We start from the raw sequence: 27,486 nt of genomic DNA, 5'->3' as shown, positions 1-27,486 counted from the left end.
TTCGTCATCTTCCTCCTATCTGCTCGGCCTTTTATCACTACATCCTCCTCCCTGTCGCACCTCCCATATGGCTCTCAGGGGCCACTTACCTGGGTAACTCATTAATGTGTTGGAAGGACAAAAAAAAAAAACACACCAAAACCAATTCAAAGGCGCCCTCTAGCTACAATATACAAAACTTGCAGCCTTACATGATTTGTCTACACAAAAATGTAGTCACATATTATCACTTGGTTGTTTTCAACCAGTATATAAATATCAAAACTACAAACACGTTTTCCTTTCAAAGTTACTTTTTCCCATGGTGCTTCACCATTTAGCCTTTTTTGAACAGTAAAAATTATTAAAACATTTGCACATATCCAGTGTCTAATGCTGCAGGTTTTTATACTGCATAAGGATTACTGTTACATTATTTTACTGAGCTGATTAGGAGTGTAATGCACTGCTATAGGCTCAGTGATGGTGCTGGAAGGAAAAACAGCATTACAGGTGTTGCGCCAAGGAAGGTATCTCTAAGGAACATATTTCCCCTGCATTATTCACTACGGTTCAACTGGAAGTGGAAAACGGCAGAGGACCGAGCACACAGCTTTGAGGATTTACGGTGTTAACAGCATTAGTCCTGGAGGTTCAGCTGCTTAACAGGTCCTTTTCAAGTACTGCATAAATAAAGCTGGGCTAATATTTTTTTACATTAAAATAACAAAATATATTAATACATTTTATGTATAAGGTATGTGACCCCTTTCTACTTCTATGGATCACTTCTGTGGACTTGATGCGGTCCAACAAAGAATATTCTTCCAGAGAAAACTAACAAGGAGGAACATTTGATAATAGCTGCTGGTCATCTTTATTCATCCTTCAGTATTCAGTCGAGTGGGTTCATCCATCACCCTCCAAACTACTACAAAGAAATGGGTGTGCAAAGAGGCTCAATAAGGCTAGCATAGGTTATATAACTGTCATCGGCTCCCATTAAAACATAATGACCCAGGTTCAAACATAGTGCATCTATACCAACAAAATACCATTTGCAGATCAAATTTTAATAATTTATTCAGCTATAAAAGGTAGCAACATTTTTAACACAGTGGAGCTTAGAAAGAATAAAATAAAAACAGGGGTAATGGCAAAAGTTGAAATAAGCAAACTTTATTAACCCGAAGATGTAAATTATAAGGCTTTAGAAACACAATCTAAAAACATTTTAACATTGAAAACAATCTTTTTTGCGTCGGACTCAATTTCAATTCATCTTAATTCAGATATTAAGGCAGAAAAAGCATCAGAATGAGCGGCCATCAGTGAATCTGTCATTAAAATAAATACCATCTGAATAATATGAAGCAGTTTGATTCCAAACTCTGCACGCCACACCAGTAACATTCCCCGAACCTTTAAAGATTTTACATCCTCGAAGTGGTTTCATTTTGAATAAATAGTATTTCATAGGTAACATCATATCGTTGCCATTTGCTTGTTATAATCACTCAGTTCTGGCAGGAGAAGTTCAAACCGTTTCAATCCTGATCTGTATGGAAGCAATTAATAGCGTCAAGTTTCCAGTCCACAGCTGGGACAACTGGACAGACGTGTCCTCAGGAGTAAAACTTGCTGTTGTTTATCTTCTTCTCCTTTGGCCTGAAGAAGAATCATGCATTAGTTTGACATCAGCTGACATCTCAGAGTTTCATGTTACATGTACTAAAAATCACTTCTATTTCATATGCAACAGTAATCCTTATGCAGTTACTCAACATATATTTATATCTATCTATATAAGATATATATAATATTTGTATTTTATTTTATTTTCCTAAGGGATCATCAAAGTATTTTTGAATTTTAATAGAATTTATCTGATATTCTTTCTAATTTAGCTTCTCAGAGAGGGTAGGAATTAAGAATAAGAATTAAGATAAGGTTTTAAACAAAGAAAATAATTTTTTAGGATGAAATTTTATCTTTTAATATTTATCTATAATCTATCCTATTACATGCCCTCTAGTGGCAACATCTGGTCAAACAACATTAACAAAATTTGAAAGAAAAATGTATTTTTAAGTTTAGGAAATACATTAGAAAGCAGATATTTAGTCTTTAAATAAAACAGTAGATGTTTAATCTAAGCCACACCGTTAAACGTTAAAGCTAAAAAAAAAAAATGTATGATCTATAAATAAATAAAAAGTTTTATGTCATATTTGATTTTTATTAGACTTATTGCAGCCATACCTGTGCCTCTCGCTGGACTCCCGGACGAGCTGGTTCTGAGGAAGCGAGGCGCGCTGAAGGCTGCTGTGTGTGTCGTACAGGAAGGGCTCGCTGTGCTCGGCTTGCTTCTTCCTCAGCTGGTTGGAGGACGAGTACAGCTCCTCCTCGGCTCTCTAAACGGGATCAGAGGGTCATGAGGCCAAAGTAGCACAAGAAAAGCTCCCACTGAGCGCGTTCACTCACCCCAGCCTGCTGCACATTGATGTGGACGAGCAGAGAGGCCAGCTCCATGTTTTCACTGTAGCCGTTCTTCAGAGGTACGGAGCGGTAACCTTAGATAAATGAAAAAAGCCCCAATAAGGTGATGCTCTGAACCTCTTCACATTAAATGGACCAATAATAATCATCTGGTCAAGAAAAATGTCAAGATTTTATCTTTAAAGTTTCACTTTTGTTGATATTTTCATTTTAAAAAAATATAATGTCCTTCAAGGAATAAATGATGTTAAGTGTATAACAACCAAAAGTATAAAAATATTTTAAATACAATAAAAAAGATTTAAAAGAGATAAAGAGAATGCAGAGATTTCTGTTAACCTATTTCTGCAGGTTTTGCTTATTTTTCTGAATGCGTTTTTCTGATTTAGTTTAATTATAATGTTTTATCTTCTCAGTTGATCTTAGTTCCCCTTCATCATGAAGGGGAATAAGTCCATTACTTCAGTCTTACTTTAGGATTTTCTCACCTTTTTACTTAGGTCTGTCACTATGGCAACCCTAACTACAGAGCCTTCAGTATTTATTGGAATTCTTTCTGTTCTATTTAAAGCATGTCTTTTTTTGCACAAAGACAAGCGGTAAACATAAAATGTAATGAACACAGGAGTCTTCAATCGTGAGACCTTTGTCCTGCATGTTTTAGATGTGTCAGCTTCAGTTACCTTCTCAGCAGCAAACAAGGACCCCTGTTTATTTAGGACAGATGTATGGAGGGTGGAGACATTTAAAATATGCGGGACAATTCTTCCTGAGCACCAGGGCTGAAGACTCCTGGTGCCACACTTCTAGCCTTCATGTCTTAAGATGGATCTATGTGATCTGATAGTAGAGCTGAAACCAAATCCCTTTTAGTTTTGTATCCTCTAATTTTGGATTTGATGCTTATTCAGTTTGCTATTCCTTTTTTTTTTCTGTTTTTTGTCACAATCAGCTGATCTAGTTTTCAACCAGTTCCCTGAGGTTGCAAAAAAAAAAAAATAAAGAGCAACCACTGAATGAAATGTCCTAAATGTTTTCTGTAAAGTGACTCTGCATGCTGTCACGTGTCCCCTCCTAACCTGAGCGGATGCCTTTGACAGGAAATGTGGCCTGAGCCAGGAAGTTTGGGTCTGAGAACATGTCCTCCTCATTGACCACAAAGCGGAGGAAGGTGAGCTCAGGCTCGTAGACTGTAAACTCCACAGGTTCTGCTGGGGCTTTCCACACTGGATTCAGCCCGTTATCACCTGCAGCCGTTAAAGGTGTGAGACAAAACTGTCAAACAGCTCTTAAAGGTTCAGATCTCACACTCAGACATCCCACAACAGCTTTGTCTTACGGTAAACGATGGTCTTGAACTTCTCCTCTGAGTGTCCACACAGTTCGACCTCCACAAACGGGCTGGCGATGCTGCGGCCCGGTTTAGGCAGGTGTCTAGCAGCGATCACCTGCACTCAGATAAACATTTTTGAAGCTTTTGTTCAATGCAGGCAGCCTTGGGAAAATTCCAGTCTGCGGCTCTTACCTTGAGTTTAATGTTGTACTTGACTTTCTTCTTCTCCTGATGAGGATCGTAGCTGTCAGCACGCATCATCTCAGGCTGCAGCACATACCCCGTGTGTCCGTTCAGGCTGAAGAGGGCGCTGTTCAGCTGGGTGTATCTATCTGGGTGCAAATGAGCACAAACACAGCTTCAGAGGCTTCATGTTCAAAGGAGCGCACAACTTTCATTCTGAAAGTCTGCGGTGGGGAGAAAATTCTGAAAATATTGTGCACAAAACCTTGCTTGGAGGGTACAGGTGAAAGTCAAAAGATGGAATGTTTGCAACACTTTATTTCTCTCTAATGAACAGAATCCCCTCACCCCCCAACCTCCCACACATAAAAAAAGGATCAGATTCTAGAGCTGCTCTGGGATCTATTTAAAAAAAAAATGCTTTTAGGGTATAATATATTTCTTTGCTTAAGCTTTTTGTTAGCCTAATAATATTTTCACTGTTTTTGTGATTTAACCTTATATATATCATGATCTGCCATTCTGGACTTTTTGGTTCTGTGTACGTTTTCATTTTGGGTTCTCAGTTATGCTTTAATTTATGTTATTCTATATAGATGTATATCATATTTGAATTCTTAGTTTTTCTCTTCCTTGTTTTCTTTTTAGCCTTTTTACTGTTATTTATTTCTTGGTCTAGTTTTAGGTAGTCATTCTTTCTCTTACCTTTAGTTATGTTTTCCATGGATCCAATAATCTCCAGTCCCTTCTCTTATCCTCTAGTTTTCCCCTTGGTCATTCCTTATGTTGGAGTCATTAGTTTTATTCCCCTTTAGACTTATTGAAATTATTTTCTAGCTATAGTTAAATCCTGGTTTCCATGGTTACTCTTTGTTGCCCACTAGTGCCCCTTTCCTTTCCGCTTAGCTCCTTTCTAGCTGCTTCAGTCAAACACCTGCTCCCACTTAACTGATTACTCCCCTCCTTGCCCTGTGTCCCGTACATATTCCACTGCAGTACCTCAGTGCTGGATTCTCTTAATTTCTTCTTGTACATTTTTCCCGAGCTTCTCTAGTTTTTGGTTCCTGAGTTCCCAGCCTGTTATTTCTGGATTTATGTTGTTTTTTTAACCATCGATTTCACCATTGAAACTGGAAAACATATACTGTATCTGCCTATTCTACTCTGCATTTGAGTCCACAACAACATCCACCAACCCTGACACCATGGCTGCGTTCCAATTTATGGGATGCTTCCTCCGAAGGCCAGATTCCAAGGCCGATTATGTCATAGCGTTGCGCCCAGGTTTGGTCAGATTCCAAGACTCCTCGTTATGCGGTGTACAAATACATCCTTCTTTTTGCCCGATTTGAAGGATGGGTCCATTGCATCCTGTCTAGCAGTGGTGATAGATTAGTGGTGATTTCCTGTACCACTGCAAAGGATGCCATTCTTTTGCAGTTACATACATATTAATTGACATGCGTAATTGTCTCCACCTGATGAATTAGTCAAACTTGTTAAGCGTGTGTTTTTGTGCATATGCAGGCTTTGTATACAAGGCCCCAGATCCCCTTTAAGCGGAAATCTGGGGATCTTCCTCAGTACGATCAAACTTTCATCAGATGGAAACAGGAAACAGGTCTGCAATAACTTAAGACTTGCAGAACAAATAAGTTTCTACTTATCGGCGCCATAGAAAAGGATGGTGAAAAAAGGGAAATCCCAAGAAAACAATCCGGCTCCTGCTTACAATTCAAAACGCTCCAAAAATGTCCAAATCAGTTCTTTTAACTCTTGACTCATTCTTAGGGTCCTCCTGCTCTATCTCACACTGTGGGGTGGAGCTGTCCGTCCTGATTGAGCTCCTCATTGACATGTTTTCTTTGTATCACTGACCTGATTTTGAGAAACTACATTTTGATCCGAGATAACAAATAGACAGCATGGAGAGGAGCTGAACGGACCAAAACACCAAGCTTCATACCTGCAGTCTGGTAGTTCAAAGCTACCATGTGGCAGCCCACCGCCCACAGAGGGTAGGGGTCGTAGTTGGAGGACTCCACTCGCTGGCCTTTTGGGTAGACGCGGGTCAGAGCTTTGCGGTTGTACTTCAGGAATTCCTTTGTACGGTGCTTTGCTGGAATTTTGTTCTCCACGAAGGAGCGGATCTCTTTGTAGTTGTAGCTGTCTATACAGAGAAAGGAGAAGGACGTTCAGAAGAACCTGATCAGTTGATATCATCTGAGCAACAAACTCTCTAGGTGATAAACGCAAGGGTGAAACAATATGAGGGGAAAAATCAGTAGAGCTTCGCGAAAATTTTAAAATGGAAAAAAAAACAAAATTTTTTTTGTTTCATGTGGGGAAACTCCCTTGTTTATTTTCTGAATGTGTTTCTTTATGGAACATCTTTTTTTCATTACAGATTGTTTTGGACCAGTTTTCATGCTGGAAAAGATCTAAATAATAAGAAGAATGTTTCTAGTTCATTTAGATGGGAATTCAATTCAAAAATACTATCCACAATGGTTCTTGAAGGTAAATAATAGAAGCATCTGAGAAATGTTTTAAACATAAGGAACTAAAGTCATTTTAATGATAATAATAACCAAGTTTATGAAATGATGGACGGGTTATAGAAAGGCCTTGCAGTTAGAAGACTTCTGGGCTTTTCATTTTGTTCTTTGGATTGACTAAGATTTATTGATCACCAGATTCAGCTTCCATCAACATTCAATAAGTCCTTCCTTCCTGTCTGAGCAGATCATAAGAAAACGTTGAACCATCTAGTTTCAGCAGCTGTTTACATTTGTTCCACTGGAACATCGAGACAGATGTGGTTTGAAGTCAGCAGCACAGGAAGTTGTTTGGTCTTCAGACTGTTTCCTTTGGTCACATCCTGTTTGCTTAACATTTCGTCGTTTTATGAAAGGTAAACAGGCTGAAAGATTTCAGGAGGTTGGAGTTTTTCTGTTACGTCACTGAGCAAAACCCATACAGCTTGAAACACAGCCCCTCTATGGACCCACCAGAACGTCTGTCCTTTGGACTAAGCTTCAATAAAAGACCGTTCCATATTAGTTTGGGCTATTGACGCTCCGTGTCTGCATCTGCTACTCCTTTCGTCATCTTCACCCTGAAAAGAAAAACTGCCCCAAAAGATTTTTTTCCAGTTTGGTTCTCATTCAGAGATCCAATTACCAGCTGTGGGTTCTTGTCCAGACAGAAATGCAGGCAGTGGTAGCTGTCTCTGGACAGCTTGGGGCAAGACGAGCTCCGTGCTGCACTAAAACAGCAGGAAAGTCAAGATGACAAATTCTATTCTTTTGTACAAACCAAAATACAAAAAAATATCTTGGAAAATTTAATTCATGAATTCAGGTATTGCAGCTTCTAACAGACTAAACAGCAGAGAGACGAGCTGCTTAACAGCTCACGTGGTTTCAAGTTATGTGGTTATATGAATGAATTCAGATGTTATCACTCTTATACAGTACTAGCTTGAATGTTAAGGGTTTAAGGTTAAGAGTAAGCATTCTTTGTTTGCTTGATCTATCAGAACTTTTTTAGCCGGACTACATTTTTAGGTGATGTAAAATAATCGGTGGAGGAAATGCTGTTTGCGTTTAACTGTGTGTGCAGTTTATGCTTCAGTGTGAGTTTACCGAAGCGGTCCTTCTCCTTGCTGCGCGGCTGACAGTAGACCACCAGGTCAGACATCTCCATGGCAACCTCTGCCTTCTTTTCCACTTCCTCCTGTTGTCGCATCTGAGTTTGGACAGAAAGAAAAACCACTTCCTGTTTGAAGAGTCAACAAGTGAGATCACAGGTGTTTTTTATCATCAAAGAGCAAGGATTTAGACTTAAACACAGGGGCTTAGTATCAAAATACATGTTGTTTGCGTATCGAAAGCTCAGACCTGTCAGGCTTTCAGATAAAGTCTACTCTGCATACCCAGAAGCAGCTTTTAGTTCTTATGTTTCTCGAATCTGGAACAAACTGAGAAACTGTAAAGGTGACCCCCAGGGGGGCTGCGGGTCCAACTTTGAAAACCACTGATCTAAACATGATCAGGTTAAGTTTAAAGTCCACCTTTCTTTCATTTGATCGTCAACTGTTTAATTATTCTTTTTTTATAATCATTATATTTACTTTTTATTTCACATAAAGCTCTTTGAATTTTATAGCCACTGAAATGTGCTGTATGAACAAACTTGCCTTTCAGTTTCACTTTTCAAACTGCTTTGCGGTTCTTCTAATAGATTGGGGACATCTTTGAAACACATGATGCCCCTCCAGAAAAGTTTAGCACAAGGTTAACTTGTTTTTTTTGTTGTTCTGGTTCTAGAAATGGTCTTTACCTGGTTCTGTAAACTGGGGCTTGTTTTCTAGCTCTTGGTCTCTCCATTATATAACTTTAATAGACTTTTAAAGTAGGTCTTTGAACTTTACATGCATTCTTATTTTATGCAAAGCATCACCTCACAAGAACACAGTTCACAAGGCCTTATCAAAGTATTAATAATCCTTTTACTTTTCAACAATCAAATATTTGTGTTTTATTAGTACTTTATGTGACTAAGTTCAGAGTCTCCAACTGGAAAGAAAAAACATACTTAGGTTTAATTTGTTTCTAAGGACTCATGGTTTGGGGTTTGATTTTAGTTTTGATTAATGTTACTCTGTGTATTCCTTAGTTTCTCTTTCTGTTAGTTCAGTATTTTCAAAGTTTATTTATTTATTATCTGTAATTGTTTTTGTTTTTTTTGGTAGATTCATTTTCCCAGTTTCTCTGTTTGCTTTGCCTCCAAAAAATGTGCCCCCTGCTGCCATTTTCTGTTAGGAATCCAGTTTGTGTGGGTTTTTTTTTGTGTTTTCTTTTTCCACCACTAGTTGGTGCCCTGTCTTCGTTTGGGCCTCCTTGCACACCTGCGGCTCGTTGGGTCATCACCAGAGGAGTATTTGAGCAGCGGGCTGTCACTACCTCGACGCCAGAGTGTTTGCCAGTATTGGGTAATCTAGCCAAACTGAGATTAGCTGAGTCTAACCTTTAGCCTTGTCTTTCTGAGTTTAAGCCTGCTTTGTCTTTATTCTCTGGCAGAAAGCCTTCCTGATCCACTGCATAAGCCTGGACCTTCTACCCCCTAGAAGGATAAACTGAGTCACAATTGAGCAAGGGGAAACCTCCACATGATCAGTTCAAGTCCTCTTAAGGAAAACCCGGTGACAGCCTGATCCATTGCTACTCTGGACCCAACGTTAGTCTGCCTGTCCGCCCTCCAACGAGTTCTTTCATCTCTGGATAAGACCCCACAAACTGGATCGAAAGATTAACCAAGAGTTCCCCAAACTTGAGAGCCTCTCCTGCAAATTACAAGCCTCAGTCATTTTTCCTATGGTCCCTGAACTGATTATTGTGATCTCCCCTTCAGTGTTTCCGGTTCCGGTTCACCAGTCCGCTGAGGTCCAACAGTGTTACCCAGCTGTATATCTCTCATTCTGTGTTTTTGTAAACCACAATAAACCTGTTAAATTTTTCCCTTGGCTTCTGAGTGTGTTTCTGCATGTGGGTCAGATCCTTAAAGCCCATCATGACATTTTCTCTCTCCTTGGTCTCTTCTCTGGGTAGATAGGTTTGGTTTTTTCCCCCACTAAATTAAACATCCAAAGACCATCTTCTTCCTCTTTGCATTTGGGCCTGCATTTAAACTGCATATACAATCAATTATTTATCTGTCTAAAGGTTGGTTAATGCTTGACGTGCTTGTGGGGTCCCCAAATTACATTTTTTTATTTTCCTCCACCATTTTGTTGCACCATGCACCTAAGAAAATGTATAACTACAAGGACAGTTTCATGTAGAATAAAATGGCTAACAAGTAACAGCTCCTTCAGAAAAAGGTTTGCAAATATAAAAAAAATCTATAAATATTGTATGATTTGGCCTATGAATATCATCACTGTCAACTTAATGTCAACAACAAAAATAATTGTTTTCACTTCTAAACATGGTGTTGTAAGCTTTTAGTCTGTCCTCCTACACTCTGACCAGAATATTAGGTACAGCACTGAAAAGCCACAAGGAGAATAAAATGTTGAAAACGCAGTGATGCCAACGTTCGATGTGGGACGATAGATGCATCAAGTGTATCACTTAACTTGGATTCATAGTTATACATAAGCATATAATATATATATGCAGAAGTATATATATATATATATATATATATATATATATATATGTGGAATTATTAAAGTATTTCTGATTCTGTTCTGATAAACCAGCCTTTAATGCTCAGTGGTAGCACCTATACAGTTTCCCTTTAATACACCCACCACTCAACTGTCATTGTGACACATAGTGTGGCCGTGAAGGCATTGAGTTCAATAGAATACCCTTGAACCTTATTATGCGCAAGTATGAGGGAGCCTTTACAGGAAGAAAATTAAAAGAGTGATTGGGAATATTGAAAGATGAGAAGCTTTAAAAGTACCGTCACTGAATAAACTAGAATAATTTTAAAGCTTCAGCATTTGATTTAAACCAATTAACAGATATAGTGACATCATCCATCAGCCTCTTTGAAGACATGGGCACTGACCAAAACTTTTTGCACTTTCAACAACAATAAATTATTGTTCTGTTCACACCTGGGGAGCTGTGTTTGATTAAAAGGGAGGATTTTCACAATACAAATGAGGAACAAACTAAAAGTTTTGATTAGAACACCACATCTAGCCGATGCCAAGCTGAGGATACCTCACTCTTAACACAAAAGGGTATACCTGCCCCACTCACTTGCAAACATTCCAGAAACTCTTCTCCTTTGCGCCTCTGTCTTCATATAAGATAATAGAGGGAGAGGAAAATCAGGCCTTTCAGCATATGAAGGGGAAGACAGCTCAAGCACCTGGTGGTGTCTGTCCTCTCTGCCTGAAGACCCGTGTTGACCAATGGGCTTAATGCACAGCTCCACTACTTCCTGAATTTAAGGTAGCTCCTTTGTTTCCTGTCTTTCATTACTGGACGAACTGATTAATCCAGGTGTGTCTGGCCAGTTACATAGGTCATACACACTTAGATTAATCAGTGCATCCAATCATGAAAGACAGGAAACAAAGGAGCCTCCTGAAGTTCAGGAAGTGGTGGAGTTGTGCATAGAGCCTATTGACACCCATCTTCACATATGCAGCTTGTTGCGTACTCAACAAGAAGTGAGAAATGTTCTCAACACGTCTAGCCAGAACCTTTTTTTCACAGCATGTGTGAGAACAGTGGTGCTTTGTCAGAATCTGGGTGTATGTTGTTAAAAAAGCAGAGATGATTTTCCCCTCTTGTTTTTGGGTATGAAACTCGCCTTTATTTAGAGGCCAAAAAATTTACAGTGATCTGTTATGAGAGGGGTAGTTTGATGATCGACTGGCAGAGGAGGTCAGAAATATGACCATTTGAATAATACATCTTCTACTGTAAGTAAAATAAAGTATTTTTCTCTCCTCCTTCTTATTAATCAAAAAATGAGTCTTGACAATCTTCGACAAATCTACGTAATAGTGTTCAGTCGCCTCCTGTTATAAACACATCTTCACATGACCTAATGACTAAAGACGTGTCCTTATTAAGCGTGGAGGGCTGAAGCCTCTGAATGAAATTACAGGTCCCTTGCTGGGCCTGATGTAGGCATATCAGGCAAACAGGTCGACAGAGGATACCGCCAACCTGGAATTTCTGCTCATACAAACATTTCTGCAGACCTCACACATCCCAGTCAGTCAAAGTTCAGATTCTAGCTTTCGGGGTGGTGCCACAGAGCACTAATGGCATAAATTAACTGACACAGATACTTTATTTGGGAGTTCAAGCTCTAAATTAACCCCTTAACTTAACCCCTATCTGTTTTTTCATAGACAGAACCACTTGTGAGCTAGTGTATCATTACCTTTTCTAGCATGGAAAGTATTTGTGGATCTATGAGATCAGCTGTGTTTCCTTTAACAGAAACTTTAAAACCAATCTTATTTAATTGAATCGTCTCTGTAAAGAACTTTGAGATTATGTGTTGTGAATTAATGCTGTATAGATACCTGAATTGAATTCAAATGAAATCTTTTCCCCAAGGTGTGTCTGATGAACTCAATGAACACCTCACTGCCGGGGTATTCAGACACTGCTGGACAAACGGAGGCCTTTTGCACTATAACTTCCTTCCTTTCTTCCTCTTTATTTTTACCGAAAAGCACACTAGTATATGCTGCTATTATCCTGCTTTAAGTCTTCTTTTTACATAGAATATTTGTTGTTTTTACTGTTGATTATGTTATGTCTTTGTGTGTCATTTCATTCTTTGTTATCTCTGCTGATTAAAAATGTTTTAACAGTTTGAAGGCAAAGCACTTCTCTCTTCTTAGGTGGAAGTCTTTCTCTGTTTAATTCCCTGGCCATCCATAATAAAATATTATACATCACTTTCAATGCTCTGACGTGAACAGCTATTAATGGATGACCCACTATCACAGCCTCACATTCTCACCTCTTGCTCCTTGTTGTACTGTTTGTTCATCTCTCTTGTGGTGATGTCCCAGGCCACCTGGTACCACTTGAACAGCTCCTCTGGGGTGCTAGTGGCCAGGTCGAACTGCAAATTGTCCTGCTCCTTGTTCTGCAGGGTCAACACATGTGGTTTCCCGTATTTACCGCCCTTCACTGCAGACAAACAAGAACAGATGAGCAAAAGGACAACAGCATGCAACATCTGTTTATCCATCCATCCTCTATACAGCTTTTCATTCTGGGTCATGGCGGGTGGGCTGATGCTAGAAGCCTTTGGGCCAAAGGCGAAGTATAAACTGGATAGGTAGCACATCCATTGCAGAACAACACAGCGACACACAACCATGTGCACACACAGTAATTGGAGAAAATTATTTCTAGTGTGGGAGATATATGCTTGGCTTATTCCAGAGATAAGCAAAGCATGCACAATGAATAAACTCAGCAGAGACACCCTAAGGAGGGTTTCAATCCTAAGAACTTCTGGAGGCCGGGGTTCTGTTTTGTTCTGTTCTATGCTATTCTATTCTATTCTATTCTATTCTATTCTATTCTATTCCCTTCTACACAACTTAACTAAGTTAAATGTCTCTTATAAGGTTAGCAGAGAGTCTTTAAACATTTGTAACAGTCTCTGACGCAATATCTGACTGCTCCTCTAAAGAGAAATAATAATGTTAATTGAACTGGTGGGTTTTCTGACCCGTGAAAAGATTTTGAAAGGAGTCCACTATTTTTATATTTCCATAAACTTCATGTAAACTGCTTTATTCGTTGCAAAACCAGTTTGGGACCAATGTCCCAAGGGAACATCCAGATTTTATGGTCCAGTTATTTATCCTGAGAAGGAGTTGAGGAATTTGAAAATATTGGATCTTCATCACTACATCTACTCTGTGCAATGAAGCAGTACCACAGACCTGCAGCAGGCTGCTGCCACCATCCTATTCAACAGCTGGTACCCATGGTCTAAGCTTCTACATTAATGTTGTTGTCATTGTGGGCAAACTGCTCATTATGTTTCCTTGGGTTGGAGTTTCATGGTCAAGGTCCTCTTAGGGTGATGGTAAACTGGGTTCCACCATTTTCCATTGGCTGCAGAGCTGCAATTGACTCCCTGTAATTCATGTGGAAAGGCTCGCTACCTCACTCTTCTCAAAAGAAGACCATCAAACTCAGAGCAAACAGTGTTTTTCATGTATTGCCACCAAAGTCTCCAATGACACAGAAAAAAGTCACTAGCTGCTAGTAATTTTCGGAGAAAAGATAAAAGTCACTAGAGTCACTAAATATAATATAACTAAGTCACTATATATGTCTATATATGTCAGAATTAGCGTTTAGGTCCAAGAATAGCCCCCAAAAAAGCCTTGTTTTGGCTTAGAAAACATGCAAATTGAACAGGAAGAACGGGCCTGCCCCTTAGGAATCGTTGAGATATTTTTGTTAGACTGCATTACCTGATACTAGAATTGCAGGCTAACTATTGTTGCATTGTAGGTTTTTGAGAGTTGAAACCTTAATCCACCCCTCTGTTTAGGTTGGTTTTTCTCTATTAACATAAATGGCTTCTTTTACACCCCTTTCAATCAACCTATGACTATGACCTGAAGACTGAGATGCTTCACCAGCATGTGAGTATGCAACACTATGTCAGGGAGATGTATTGCTGCATACTCACTCATTTAGATTTTCTCATTATTTCAGATGACTTTTGAGAAAACCAAAATGAAAATAGTATATAGAATCCAGCCCATTAAAGTGGCTAGTAGGAGTGGCTGTGCGACTCGCCAAAAATGAAATTCACCCACATTTGTCAGGTTGGTGGGTGTTAATGTAAAGCCTTGGGTGAATGTATATATCAGCACCTGTATGGATAAGAGCTACAAGAATAAAGTCAAAGTTTTGCTGCAGGTTCTAGATTTGAACATTTATGGAAGTTGTTAGTGGTTTTATTATTTTACAATTGCAAAGGACCATCAACCACCCCCCCACCCCACCCCCCCGTCACACACCTATCCATAACACCCTATGGATGAGATTATCTGATCCTACCTCTCAATAAAAAAACACCTAAATATTGTACTTTTACATCAAGTGACAAGTTTATGTTAAACACAGCAGCCTTGCTTTAAAGCAGAAAAGAGGGGAAAGAAAAAGTAAGAAAAAGGCATATGATCGCTTACTTCTTTGAATGTCGTAGCTGGATATGTCCACAATACCCTTGCAAAGTTCACCCAGAGGGTTGTCCTCCATTTCCTGTGTTATCAGATATCAAACACACATAATGTTTTCAGTTATTTTCAACACTGGTTTGAGCTCCAGTGACAACCTGAACTCTGATCTCCACCTGAGCTCTAGCGTCAGCCTGGGTGTTGTTGGAGATTTCCTCCACGTAATTTGCAGGAAAGAACAGCTGCATCCGTCCTCCGTGGTCACCTTTCCACCTGAAACATAGAATAGCAGATAAGTCAGAAATGTCAAAGAAAGGTGACTTTGACCAAGAATATATACCATATAAAAGTCATATTTACAACTATTAAATGAAAAAAAATTATGTAGAAAAAAAATTATACATCCACGGAATATCTAGAGTTGTGCAGAATAAAATAATTAATTTAACTGTAAAAATAATGGTATATACATTATTGTTTAATAAATTTTGACAGGCCCAAAATATAGGGCGGCGCAGTGGGTAGCACTGCTGCCTTGCAGCAACAAGGTTCTGGGTATGATTCCCGGCCCGGGGTCTTTCTGCATGGAGTTTGCATGTTCTCCCTGAGCATGCGTGGGTTCTTTCTGGGTATTCCGGCTTCCTCCCACAATCCCAAAACATGACTGTTAGGTTAATTGGCTTCTCTAGATTTTCTGTTTGTCTCTGTGTTGCCCTGTGATGGACTGGCGACCTGTCCAGGGTGTACCCGGCCTCTCGCCCATTGACACCTGGAGATAGGCACCAGCATCCCCAATTGGGACAAGCGTGTCAGATAATGGATGGATGGATGGATGGATGGATGGATGGATGGATGGATGGAGGTCCAAAATATATAAATAGTTACTTGTTGTTAGGATGTCAATGTTGGTAAAAATTATTCTGCACCAATAGGAATAGTAGGTTCAAGTCTTGTTGGGTGCTGCCATTTCTCAGATTCAAGCAAAACAAAAAAACAAAAAGAAACTAACTAAGGATGAATATAATTCAAGCGTTTCACTGTTGGTGCTGACTAAGGGGAGCAAGATGGCTCAGAAGCCACACTGAGGGCAGATCTTTCCTTCTGCATAGGTAAGTTAGGGTTAACATTAGCATTGGTGGAGCTGGCAAACACCTTGTAAAGAGTACAACTGAAGACTGGAAACAGAGTGGGTAAGCCACTCACTGGCTGGGAGGAGTTAATTTTTCTGGTATCTCCTTTACCAGCAGGAAACACAAATTATAAGAACAAAAGGCAATTAAAAAAAAGAACAACAAACACATGTAAAATAAATACAAAAAGTTAGTCAATCAGGAAATTTTGCCTCTTCCCCAAATCATGTGATCTGTGCTCGAACCTCCTGCTAGCAGGTTATTTTATCTTACAATCTGCTTTACAAGGAGCAAATTGTAGAAAATTGGTCTAAATAATCGGAAATGTTGGAAGAATGTGAAGTGTGAGCTCAACCTTGAGCTCGTCTGCATTGGTGGTCCTTCTGTCTCTGGTCTACCTCTTGAGAGCAGTTCATGAAACCTTTTGAATCTCCTCTAAATTCTTCAATGCTCTATAATGCTCTCAAGGCTGCAGTTATCCATTTTACTTCTTCTATCAGACATTTTCCTTCCACTACACTTTCCATTAATATTGCTGGAACACTATGGGAACCACTAGCTCCTTTAGGGAAAAACCTTGAGACAACTTCCAGTCAGCAGTCTTCTATGTGGTTATGCAGGCCAGAACATGGACATATCAGAACATTCCTGGATTAAATTTATTATTTAGAGACTTAACTAACAAGGTCAGTTTATAACTGCAGCAAACAGTTAGGTCATCAGAGATCATCATTCAACCATTTTCCATCACGTCTGATCATATGTTTTTTAAAAGATGCCATTCTGTACATTGTATTAGTTGTGTTGTTACTCACCATCCATCGATTTCTTTGGAAACATTGTGTATTAAAGCCCCTTTAGTGAAGCTGAGCTCATCTGATCTCTTGGCTTGGTAGCTGTATAAAGCTCGGACTGTATTCTGGGGCTTAAAGAGACACAATAGTTTGATTAACAGCAGGATTAGAAAAGGTCACAGGTAATAATCAGAGATAAAAGCTGTTTACGTACCAGTGAAGGCTCAATCTCATTGGGTTTGACATATGTTTCCATATATATAGTGGAACAGTTCTCGTTCTGTGTGGCAGAATCATTTGTTATAATCATAATATAACCTGTTAGTAATTCCGGATGGAATATGGACATTTTCTCTCTCCTTTACACAGAAACTCACTGTGCTGAAGCGTTCCACCAGCTCAGGTGTGACCGGGTACCGCAGCTTGATTTTACGATACAGCGGCTTCTTCTTGAAGTAGTTCACCAGCTCCACCAGGCTCTCGAACTCTGTAGTGGTGCCCAGTAGATACACGCCCCCCTCTTTCTGTATCCGACAATGTTTTACCTTCCCGTCACCTCTGGAGGAGAGAGAACATCAAGAGAATGGCAGAAGAATTTGAATCTATATTCATAAAAATAGGTATCTGGTTGGAATAGCTCGATCACATTCCTGCTTATTTATTCATTTTCAATCAATTTTCTTACTTTCTTCGCTTTCCCCTTTTTAACCATCAAACAGTAATGTGTGAACATTGCAAACAGATACTTCAGCTATTTATCCTTTTACTAAAAATGGGGGCATCTTAAACAATGATTTAACTTTAACCTCAAAACCCACATTATTTTAAAATTTTAAAGAACAGACCAAAAAAGGCGTCTCAAACCATCTCCATTATCTCTATAATTGACAATGAGAGCTCTCTGATAAATAAACTTATATAGGCCTACTTCTATTGATCAACAATTTATTTTTGATCAGGAGGAGCACATCCTTCTTAGGTTGAGCTCCAGCTGAGTTCCAACCTCAAATCAGGGACACATGCAGAGCAGTTTTACCTGAATGTGATGGCGTAAGAGTCTTGTTCTCCTTCCCTCTGCCGGATCAGGAAAGCTCCATCTCTGGGGATCCTGAGCAGATAATCCTCCGCCTCGCCTCTGCTCAGGTTTTTGTAAAACCATCTGTGAAGCACAGAAACAAGAATGCTACCATCACTTTTTTATTTAAAATGTCTATTTATGACAATTTTTTTTTTTTTTTTGGCACAAAAGAACACTTTTCACAGAGAAAGAGAAGCTACATGTCAATGTTGGAATGTAAATGGCAAAAAATGGGTTAAAGTAAAAATTAGATTGTCATAATCTTGGCACTGATGACTGGCTTAATTGTTTACTCCATTCACCAGTTTCTCATCACTGTTCATCTGTGTCACCTGCTCTTGTCTCTATTTAATCTGCCTGCTCCCAGTCATCAGTGCCAGGTTATTCAACCCTGCGATGAGAGTTCTCTAGTGTACCTGTTTGTTTTTTGATTGTGTGATCCTGACATGTTCTGCCTTCTGACCTTTGAACCTGCCTGTTCCTGTTTCGGATCTGTTTGCCTAACCTGTCTTTGGACTTCTGCTTGTTTCTGCCTGTGGTCTGAACCTGGATCTGCCTCCTGACTTTGACTTGGATAGCCTCTTAGTATGTCTTCGGATCTCTGATCTTCTGGTCTGGATTCCTGTGAACCTCTTCTACACCGGCTTTGATGCCTCATCTTCCAGATAGTCCAGGCTGAACTCTATGGACAGGTTAGTCACTCAGACGCTCCTCCATCAGATTTATTTGGTCACTAACCTGAGTTTTCCCTCTGCAGAGATTCCGGCCTTTGACACCCTAGCAGCTGAAATACAGATCTGACATTTATTAATAAACGCTTTTGAGAATTACACCTGTCCGTTTGCCTAAAATCCTGGGTCCTCTGTTCTGAGCCATGACATAGATATCCTATGTGTGAAATTCTGTTGAATTGTAGTTAAAAAAAATAGCCTTTTGAAGATCTTAGAAATCATCAGTCAGAATGTTTCCGGGGTCACACTGTTAACTCTTTGAGTCATTATATTATATCAAAAATACAGAAATTCTATAAAATAAAAAAGGAAAAAGAGCTATTAGGAGCACGGAGGTGCTTTAAACACAAGTGAGCTGCAATTATGTTATTTCTAAAAACGGTTCCAACTGCTTTAAGAAATATAATCATACTCATGTGTATCTCTACCTTGATGTAGAGATAACCTGCTTTTATCGGTGTTGTGTAACATGCTTTCTGTTTCCTCATGGACTTGCAAGGTCTCATGCCAACTGTCATAGCTAAAGTTTGGAATAAAATGATTTAAGTTAATAAGTTGTTGAGCTGTTGGACGAACCCCTCCTGCAGGTGAGGGTCAGGTTTGGGCACAGCTTCGGTAAGTCGCAGCTCAAAGTCCTGGCAGCGCAGCGGGTTTTCTCTGTAGTGCTGGATCAGAGCATAGATGCTTGAGAAGTGCAGGTTAGGGGTCAGGAAGAAGTAGGTGTGCCCTCCCTCTGAGGTGGAGCGAATTCGGCAGTGCTGGACCCTCCCACTGCGCCTGCAAGGCACACATCCAGCAGGATTGGATGCATAGTTTAGTGTTTATACGTACATCTAAAGGAACTATTGGGGGAAAAAAAATCTGCCAATAATGTTCAGTCTGTACCAGAAGGAGAGGGTGTAGTCGTTGACATATCTGTCACTCTGTCGGGCCAAGAAGGTGCCATCTTGTCCCCCGGTTTCAGCGCAGTAGTCATGGATCAGTCTCTCGGCCGTCAGCCTACCCTCCTGCATGCGACCATGAAACCATGGTTCTGCACAGTGCAATTCCTGGTACTGAGAAAACCAATGCTTTAATACTCGTGTCAGAAAAAAGCCATTTCCTCCATGATCTTTAATTTACACAGTTGATAAGAACAAAACTAATAAACCCGTACAAGCAGAAAACTTAGACATGCTTTTATTTTCTGTTCCTCAGAATAACTGTAATAAATGAGAACTAAAAGCCTCTTGGCTCCATGGAAACAGACGATATGGACCTGATTTTGAGTCAACAGAACTGTCACAATGGATGCACTGAAAACATTCAGCCATTCAAACCTAAACAGTTAAAACTCTGCTCTTAAATGAGCTTGTTTATACATTAATCATTGATTGAAAGCGAAAATTTAAACTTTATTGTCTGTAAAGTTTGTTCTCAGTCCATGTTTATTCCTGGTTTTTAAATCCATTTGTAAAAATGAGCTGTTTACCTTCCGGGGATCTTCCTCTTCCTCCTCGTACTCCTCTGCGTAGTAAAGCTTGTCATCAGAGATTACACAGTAGTGTCGGTTCCAGCGCTGAAAAAAACAAAAAAATTATATTTTTAAAAAATGATATTTAAAAAAAAATGATATTTAAATTTTTTTCATCAGCTAATGTCAAAGAGAGGATCTTGTAATTTTACTATTTTAAGCACAAAGCAACAGAAGCCAAAGATTTGAGGATTAACCTCTATCTGAAAGCTGAGGAAAGCCCAAGCTTCTCTAGATCTGAAATCGGAAATTAGAGAAGATTTTGTATAGAACCTAGGAATGGTGTTCTGAAGATCAAACAAGAAGATAAAAGCTTAATGAAAACTAAGCCCCAGGAAGCAGAACTTCAAAAGTTACCGTAATAGATCTCCAGCGCGTTTCTTTAACTATGATGGTCTCTCTTTAACAGTACCTGATCCACTGGATCCCAGATCTCCAAGTCTCCCTGCCTCTGGCCTTTTCTAAAGTCTTTGGTTGTTGCTCCTCCCTCCACATTGAGCTTCTTGTGCTGTGAGAGATCAAAATACGGGCCGGTTATTCCTCACTGGTGGAGATCGTCCATCAACCCCTGAGTCTGCTCCAGCTCTTGGTACCTTCAGTATGATCTTCCCCTTCAGCTGCGTAGGTGAGGGCAGCTGCTCGGCCATGTGCTCCACAGGTTCAATCAGGAGTTTGTCTCCGAAGACTTCCTTGAAGATGCGAGCCATCTGACGCTGCTGCTCTAAGGGGCAATGCTCCTCTATGGACAGGATGACTGGGAAGCTAAGAAGGAGAAGGTGGATGTGAGGAACCACTTAGAACAGATGAAGAGAAACTTCTGAGAAATCTTTTAATTTTCATCTGCCTTATTTAAAATTGCTGCACTTTTTTTAAGGCCCTGTTATACAGACTCAAAAATTTACAGTGAGCCTCACTCTGAAGTGACAAAAGCGTGCTCATTTATGGCTTTGACCACATCCTCAAACTTGATCTTGGTGGTTCTGGTCCAGCCGTGGTAGATGATGGGCTCTCCGGGACCCTCCCAACAATCCACTGCAAGCATCAGACACACTCTGCTTATTATCAGCCTAAAGCTTATTAAAAACTGCTTTTTTACTAATATTTACATTCAACACAGCGACATCCCAAACGCAGGCAGCGGACATAAGCCTCTGTGGATGACTCACTGCGAAGCTGATCACCTGTCAGGTACCTGTTCAAAACACAGCCAAAGTGGTAGATTAGATATATCATAAAACCCTTTCCTTCAAATTCAAAAAACATAAGAAAAGCACATGAATGTTGAAACATTTGGTATTATTTAACATTGCATTGTAATAGAAGACAATTGTGACTGAAACTTGGCATATTTCTTTGTTAGAATTTTACCGTCCAAAGATGATCGGAAGCTACGCTGAGAAGGAACTCCAGCATCGTTGATTGTACAAACCTTAATTATAAACAATTCATGTAGACATCAGGTTGAACTGAGGACTTCACTTTTACTGTGGCAGTAGTTGTATATTTGATTTTATAAGGGAAAGGATGTCACAAGCACTTTAAAGTGACACATCTTTAAAATATAAGAGGTAGTTTTTTCATATTTATTCTTCAAATATCCTCTAAAAATCAAACATATCCTTTAAGATGATGTATCCATAGGGGGGTTTCTATAGATTTTAATTCTTCTGAAGGGGCATTTGTTGGTGCAATGGTTAGCGCACACGACCCATGTATGGAGGCCTTAGTCCTCGACACGGGCGACCTGGGTTCGAATTTGGCCTGTGGTCCTTTCCTGTATATCTCTCCCCTTCTCTCATACATCAGCCTGCTGTCCATAAAACAAGCCACTAGTGCTGTAAAAATAAAAAATAAATAATAGTAATTCTTTGTTAAAGCACCTTTTATTTTAGTCCTCTGAAGATCACATCCATATTAGCATCATTTAGCAACAGCTAAGTTAGCTGGGAGGTTATAAAAGGTCATGATAATCTCTTTGTACAAAGGTAACAGTCAGGACAATGGTAACTGTTTTCCATCCATCCATCCATCCATCCATCCATCCATCCATCCATCCATCCATCCAAGGCTGAACAAAGCAGGAAGAACATTTAGCTTCTGGGAAGCTTAGATCTAGTTCAGTCAGTCATGATCCATATCTCAGAACAACATCTGAGATGGATTGGAACATAAACAGACTTGTGAAGGAAGAGCTTTGATTTAAACGTCAAAAGCAGTTCCTTCATTACTAAAAAAGATGTGTTTATGCTCCTGCATTCAGTCATGAACATCAAACCAAGATACTAGAACTTATCTACCTCAGGCATAGGCTGAACTTGACCCAGGGGTCAATCTAATTTGTGGACAGACATGTCCTCATCCTGAAAAGGACTTAGTTTCTCCCATACATTCACATGAACTTACGTGTTATGTGAGGAGCTGATCCAGTAATGGGACAAAGGGTTGTTCATGTCCAGGTTGTTGATCTCAGAATACTTCTCATCCCAAATTGAATTCTCTTTGGAAAACAGGAAACTCAGGAACTGAAAAGGGAAACAGAGACCAGAGTTAAAACATGCAGTTACCATTTCTCTTGTCAAAGATTCATGAGGCCTATTTCATCTAGCGCTTAAACCAGACGTAAGTTAGTAGAAATCTCTGAACAATCAACCACCTCGCTGACGGTGAACTCAGGGTCATTGGTTTTTCTCATGGTGTCATCAATGAAGATGGTCATCAGTTCTCTGACCTGGTTTAGATCATTGGCCCAGAGTTCCTAAACAGAAACACAGAGAATCAGAACAGAGACAGAACCATTTAGACCAGCAGAACAGAAGTGGCTTCCACTGTTTGCTGCAGGTCCCTAGGAGGTCTGGAAATGTTTATATGGGTCAGAACCTGGTCCTGTTTCCCGGCTTCTAGAAGCTGATTTCTCTCAGTTATTTTATGTTTCATGCACATCAGTGCATTTCTGCCTTTTTAAATCACATGTTAACCTGTTTTTTCCAGTTTAAAAGCATGGCTGAAAAATGCCCAGTCCTGCCGTTTCACATTTTTATCTTGGGGAGGTGGAAGGTTATTACTTTAATACTTGACAGCCAAATGTTTTTTTTAGTTTTTATACTTCTTGAGGGGAGCATGCTGAACACTTATGCACCTATTTTTTTTATTTCATGTTATGGGATATTTTTTGCATAATTAATAATTTAAGTTGAAAAATAAGTAAATTTTTTATCAAGTTTACTGTCAGCTTGATGAAATAAAATCAGTTTTAAATCATTCTTTTAGGCCTTTTTACACATTTTCAGCTCTATGCTTAAACTGATCCACGCAACTACTGAGTCATTGGATTACTGGACATTTTAGATAAAGAACTTTAAAATTATTAATTTTAATGAGTTCTCCATGCATTGAGAAATTAGTCCATGTTTATTTTTGCTAAACGTTTGTTATGGTTGAACAAAGTTGATGCGTAATAGGTTAAACCAGCAATTGTGACTCACCTTCTGGTCATAAATGAGAAATCGTTGGAAATCATGCAGCAGAACAGCCGAAGCATCCAATTTATCAGTATTTCTGATGGGTTAAAGAGACAAATGGTCAAGAAAATTATTGGTCCAGAATACTTGATTAACATCATGAAACTACAAAGAAACATGACCTCACCCCAGAATAAAAGAACAAGCTTCCCTTTTGAACTCATCCAAGATCTGAATGCAAAATAATTACAGCAATAAACAAAATGCTGCACTGTAAAATCCACAATAAGGACATATTTACAAGAGAGAATCCCTCACACTGACCTCATTCTGCTCAAACATAATCAGGTTATAAAACTTGTGAAACTGTTCAAAGTCCAGGCGATCTTTCTTGGCTCCCACTTCCTGTGATAACAGAACAGAAAAGCTGTGAACGGTTTAACGAAACATCCTGGGTTCTGCCTCCAAATTCAAGTTGAAGCAGCAGAACAGATTTTTCTCATGAAGATCTTGAAATCCAAAGCTTAGAAGACACCAACCACTAGTTTGTCTTTGAGAGCTCTAGAGCTGGGGGCCTTGTAGTTCAGCATCGGTAGTAGAGACTTTAGCTCCTTCACTGAGAGGCTGCAAATTACACAGAAAGAAAAAGATGCTTCATCTGTTGGAAACCATGACTGCATCTCATGTGAGAATTAGGGTTTCAGGAGAACAAAGCTGTTATAGAAGGTTAGCAGAAAATTCAAGACAAATCTTTTTTAACCCTGTAATGCCAAATGTATCATATTTGATACATACGGTTTCTGAAATGTTTTGCGTCTGACACCTTTTGCATAATTTAATGGTAAAAACTTTGTTAAAAATCCTATTGTACACAATCAGATATACCTGATAACAGAGGGCAGAAGACTACACAAAAAATAATATTGACTTATCGCATAGTAATAAATTATTAATATCAAAAATTAATTTCTGTTTTTTCTTTTTACATATTTTGTTAAAAGGCCAAATATGGACTTCAAAGGGACACCTTGACTCAGTGGTTGGGTTTCGGGGCTTGGGTGCCCTTGCTAGGGGACTCTGGGATCATCCAAGCACCAGGGCCCCACCAACAAATAAAGGTGTTCCCTGTTACACAGCAAAAATGCCAGAGTTAATCTAACACCCACCGTGTTAACTTTAACAGCAAAAATGTATCCAGACAGTATGTGCATGAGCTAGTGTTAAAATAACTACTGGGTGTGGTGTTTGTGGTGTTTAGGGTTTGTGTTAAAATATAATGTTAAAATTAACACCAGTGTGTTGTCAATACCAACACCAAAGCTGTTTTATTTTATTGTTTGAGGATTTTACAGCACTAGTGGCTTGTTTTTTCTACAGTGGGCTAACAGGAAAGGAAACAGGAAAACATGTGTTAATGATTCAAACCATGGTCGGCCACATCGAGGACTCCACGCGCTAACCACTGCACCACTGAAGCACGCCCCTAAATATGTTTTTCTAATGCTAAAAAATTGACTACTAAGCATCTAAATACTAATGGGAAATTAGGTCATGCCGTTTGCAGCCATTACGTGAGGGCATGGCTTAAACTAAACAGCAGACAGTTAACATTCCAATCTAAGAAAGTAAATATGTCCCAGGTTACAATGGCAGTGTTATTTTACTGCTGTGTGTTTTTAATACAGCCCCCGCACTATTTAATTAACACTACACCTAAAATTTTTCCACTGGCAGTGTTGATATGTATGGATTTCAAAGGCAAAGAGTGGTTCAAAAGTCCTTATGATAGCCAATAAACTAGGCAAATGATGTCCGTAGTTTGGAGCTCAACCTGGAGCCATGCCTGGGTTCGGACATAATCTGCAAATGCCTGTTGCTAGGTTCCTCCTCACAGGACCTAAGTGGTCCCAGATGCAATGCTTTACGCAGTGAGCCAACCGCCTGCAGGGGGAACCATGAGTAAAGAGGAATTGGCATCGTGCAGTGGCGGATACCGAATCGAACTATATATACTGTAACTGGTTTTGGCGATGTGGAATGTCACCAAGCTGGGTGCGAGGCTGAGCCTGTGCAGGTGGCTAAAAGTGACAAGTGCTAGTAAAAGACTATTCATGAATACAAATATTAAAATCTATCTCTAGGTGAAAGTAGAAAGAAGCTTGACTGAACTAGCCAGAGCTCATCAAATTGAACATTAAATATCAGAAAATATTTATGGCTTCAGCAACTGTTTTAGATCTCATTTTTGTTTTTCTCCTGAACTAAAAATCAACCAAAGAAATTTTCAGAACAGTACTTTTCCATGTGAACAGAGAAGCATAAAACCTCCCACATATGTCTCAATGTTTAGTTCCTCACTAGAAACTAGAACGTTTGTGGCAAATCAATAAGTATTAGACATAATGTAGGAAATTATAAGAATAAAAAGTGGTTTGACCCATGAATTGGATTAAACATATTTATAAAAATACAAATGTCACACTTTTTTTTAGATTAATATTAATAAGAAATGTTTAAAGAGCTTTTAATCTTTTCCTTGTGCCTGCCCCTGTATTATGTTGCTGACAATCAACCAATAAAACGCACCATGCAAAAAGATTAAACCTCACAGGGTCGAGATTTACTGTGAATCATGTAAAATCAGGGATAAAATCAGGTCCATACCTGTTGGTCTTGGTCTGGTTGACAGAGTACATCTGCTTCCTCAGCCAGCTGGAGGGAGAAAGACACAAATGGAGAGGAAGGATGAAAAGCTGCAGAAGCGTTTCTGAGCCCATGAGAACAGGACTTTACCTCTCAATCAGAACTGGGGTCGGAGCTGCCAGTGTCTCCTCTCTCAGCAGCTCGAGTCCTATCAGCCATTTCTGAGCCTCCTCCACAGAATCAGCTGGAGAGATTGTAGAAATACTGTTTTTCTGTCTGCTTTGTTAAAAGCTGAACCTTTGACTAACTCTGGAAGTAAAACAATGGACTGATGTTCATTGACCTGCTTCCTGGAAGACAACATTTATTTAACAAAACAGCAGCGCTTATGTCCTAAAATATATACTGTACTAAAACAGCTGATCAACATTTAAAAGAAACATGCAAATAGATAGGCAAATTTACTCAAATAGCCACCCAGAGCAGTGTTTCCCTTTCTGCTCCTCAGGGCACACTGTTTGGACCACTTTTGCTGTTTCCCAGTGTCAGTGCAACTGATTCAATGATTTTAGTTTTTAATGGATATCATTGATCAAATATTGTAAATGAATGGAGGAAAAGATCTGCCATACTGTTCAATGTTGATGTGTGTGTGACATTTTCTAAAGCTGAGATGATATTCAAGCCAAAGAAATGGAAAAGAGACCCGGTTCTCTTTGCTATGAGAGTGAAAAATGCAGAGCAGCTTTCAGCAAAACGAAGACCTAAATAAGGCTTCCATTAACAAAGATGAAGAGCAGCTTTCACCTCCCAGACTGAGGGTGTTGAGGACAAACTGGGAGCCGTAGAAGATGGTGAAGCAGGTGTTTTCGATGTGTTTGTCCTTCCCGTCTTTAAAGCGCTCAAAGTCTTTGGAGTTCCTGCCTGGTCGGATTTCTCTGATCTCAAACAGGTCCACTGAAACAGAACACAAAGGTTGGGTTGGATTATTACTGTCTCTATCAATGCAACATGGTCAATTATTTCTGATAAGGCAAGACTAAAAAAATTCTCATTTGGTTCCCACTGCTTGTTTTGAGGTTTCTTCTTTACAGGCAGAGCTATTTGTTGGTCTTATTCCACTGTTTTGTTGAACTTTGCCATATTTCTGATTAATATTGTACTGATTGTAGGTTTTTCTTTCATCATTGAACTTTTTTTTTTAAAGATGAAAAATCCCAAAGTGCTTCAGAGGAAACAATCAAGCATTAAAATATGAAGCTAAAGATGACTTTAGTTTAACGGGTGTATCTGAGTATCTGTAGTTCATCATCAAAGTCACTTGTAAAGATAAACTGAGGTGACAGTGACCACTTGTTATTTGCAAATCCTTTTTGGATTTGCTTTTTTAAATCTGGGTTATTGAGATGCATCACTTTATAATGTAAACAAATGTTC

At 39.3% G+C, this 27,486-nt stretch overlaps 1 protein-coding gene across 1 annotated transcript in view; it reads right to left on the bottom strand.

Annotated features, from left to right (window-relative positions):
* Positions 1 to 938: 938 nt before the first annotated feature.
* plcg2 (phospholipase C gamma 2) overlaps positions 939 to 27,486 on the bottom strand; it is a 47,307-nt gene continuing 20,759 nt past the window's right edge. Inside the window, exons 3-33 of the mRNA XM_015374107.1 lie at positions 26,857 to 27,006; positions 26,200 to 26,293; positions 26,071 to 26,118; positions 23,946 to 24,030; positions 23,731 to 23,811; positions 23,594 to 23,637; positions 23,431 to 23,503; positions 22,602 to 22,703; positions 22,352 to 22,470; positions 21,055 to 21,140; positions 20,863 to 20,980; positions 20,542 to 20,710; positions 20,361 to 20,456; positions 19,907 to 19,993; positions 19,321 to 19,490; positions 19,012 to 19,212; positions 17,663 to 17,785; positions 17,004 to 17,184; positions 16,841 to 16,906; positions 16,648 to 16,757; positions 14,879 to 14,975; positions 14,715 to 14,787; positions 12,509 to 12,681; positions 7,642 to 7,744; positions 5,961 to 6,164; positions 4,004 to 4,143; positions 3,818 to 3,926; positions 3,558 to 3,725; positions 2,464 to 2,552; positions 2,242 to 2,393; positions 939 to 1,647 (exon numbers count right to left, since the gene is read on the bottom strand). Coding sequence (XP_015229593.1) covers positions 1,605 to 1,647; positions 2,242 to 2,393; positions 2,464 to 2,552; positions 3,558 to 3,725; positions 3,818 to 3,926; positions 4,004 to 4,143; positions 5,961 to 6,164; positions 7,642 to 7,744; positions 12,509 to 12,681; positions 14,715 to 14,787; positions 14,879 to 14,975; positions 16,648 to 16,757; positions 16,841 to 16,906; positions 17,004 to 17,184; positions 17,663 to 17,785; positions 19,012 to 19,212; positions 19,321 to 19,490; positions 19,907 to 19,993; positions 20,361 to 20,456; positions 20,542 to 20,710; positions 20,863 to 20,980; positions 21,055 to 21,140; positions 22,352 to 22,470; positions 22,602 to 22,703; positions 23,431 to 23,503; positions 23,594 to 23,637; positions 23,731 to 23,811; positions 23,946 to 24,030; positions 26,071 to 26,118; positions 26,200 to 26,293; positions 26,857 to 27,006 — 3,554 coding nt within the window. The 3' untranslated portion in view covers positions 939 to 1,604. The remainder of the gene's footprint in view (positions 1,648 to 2,241; positions 2,394 to 2,463; positions 2,553 to 3,557; positions 3,726 to 3,817; positions 3,927 to 4,003; positions 4,144 to 5,960; positions 6,165 to 7,641; positions 7,745 to 12,508; positions 12,682 to 14,714; positions 14,788 to 14,878; positions 14,976 to 16,647; positions 16,758 to 16,840; positions 16,907 to 17,003; positions 17,185 to 17,662; positions 17,786 to 19,011; positions 19,213 to 19,320; positions 19,491 to 19,906; positions 19,994 to 20,360; positions 20,457 to 20,541; positions 20,711 to 20,862; positions 20,981 to 21,054; positions 21,141 to 22,351; positions 22,471 to 22,601; positions 22,704 to 23,430; positions 23,504 to 23,593; positions 23,638 to 23,730; positions 23,812 to 23,945; positions 24,031 to 26,070; positions 26,119 to 26,199; positions 26,294 to 26,856; positions 27,007 to 27,486) is intronic.

Source organism: Cyprinodon variegatus, unplaced genomic scaffold (assembly GCF_000732505.1).
Source record: "Cyprinodon variegatus isolate N-32 unplaced genomic scaffold, C_variegatus-1.0 Scaffold97, whole genome shotgun sequence".
NCBI classification, from domain to species: domain Eukaryota; kingdom Metazoa; phylum Chordata; class Actinopteri; order Cyprinodontiformes; family Cyprinodontidae; genus Cyprinodon; species Cyprinodon variegatus.
This window is presented reverse-complemented; position numbering and strand designations above follow the sequence as displayed.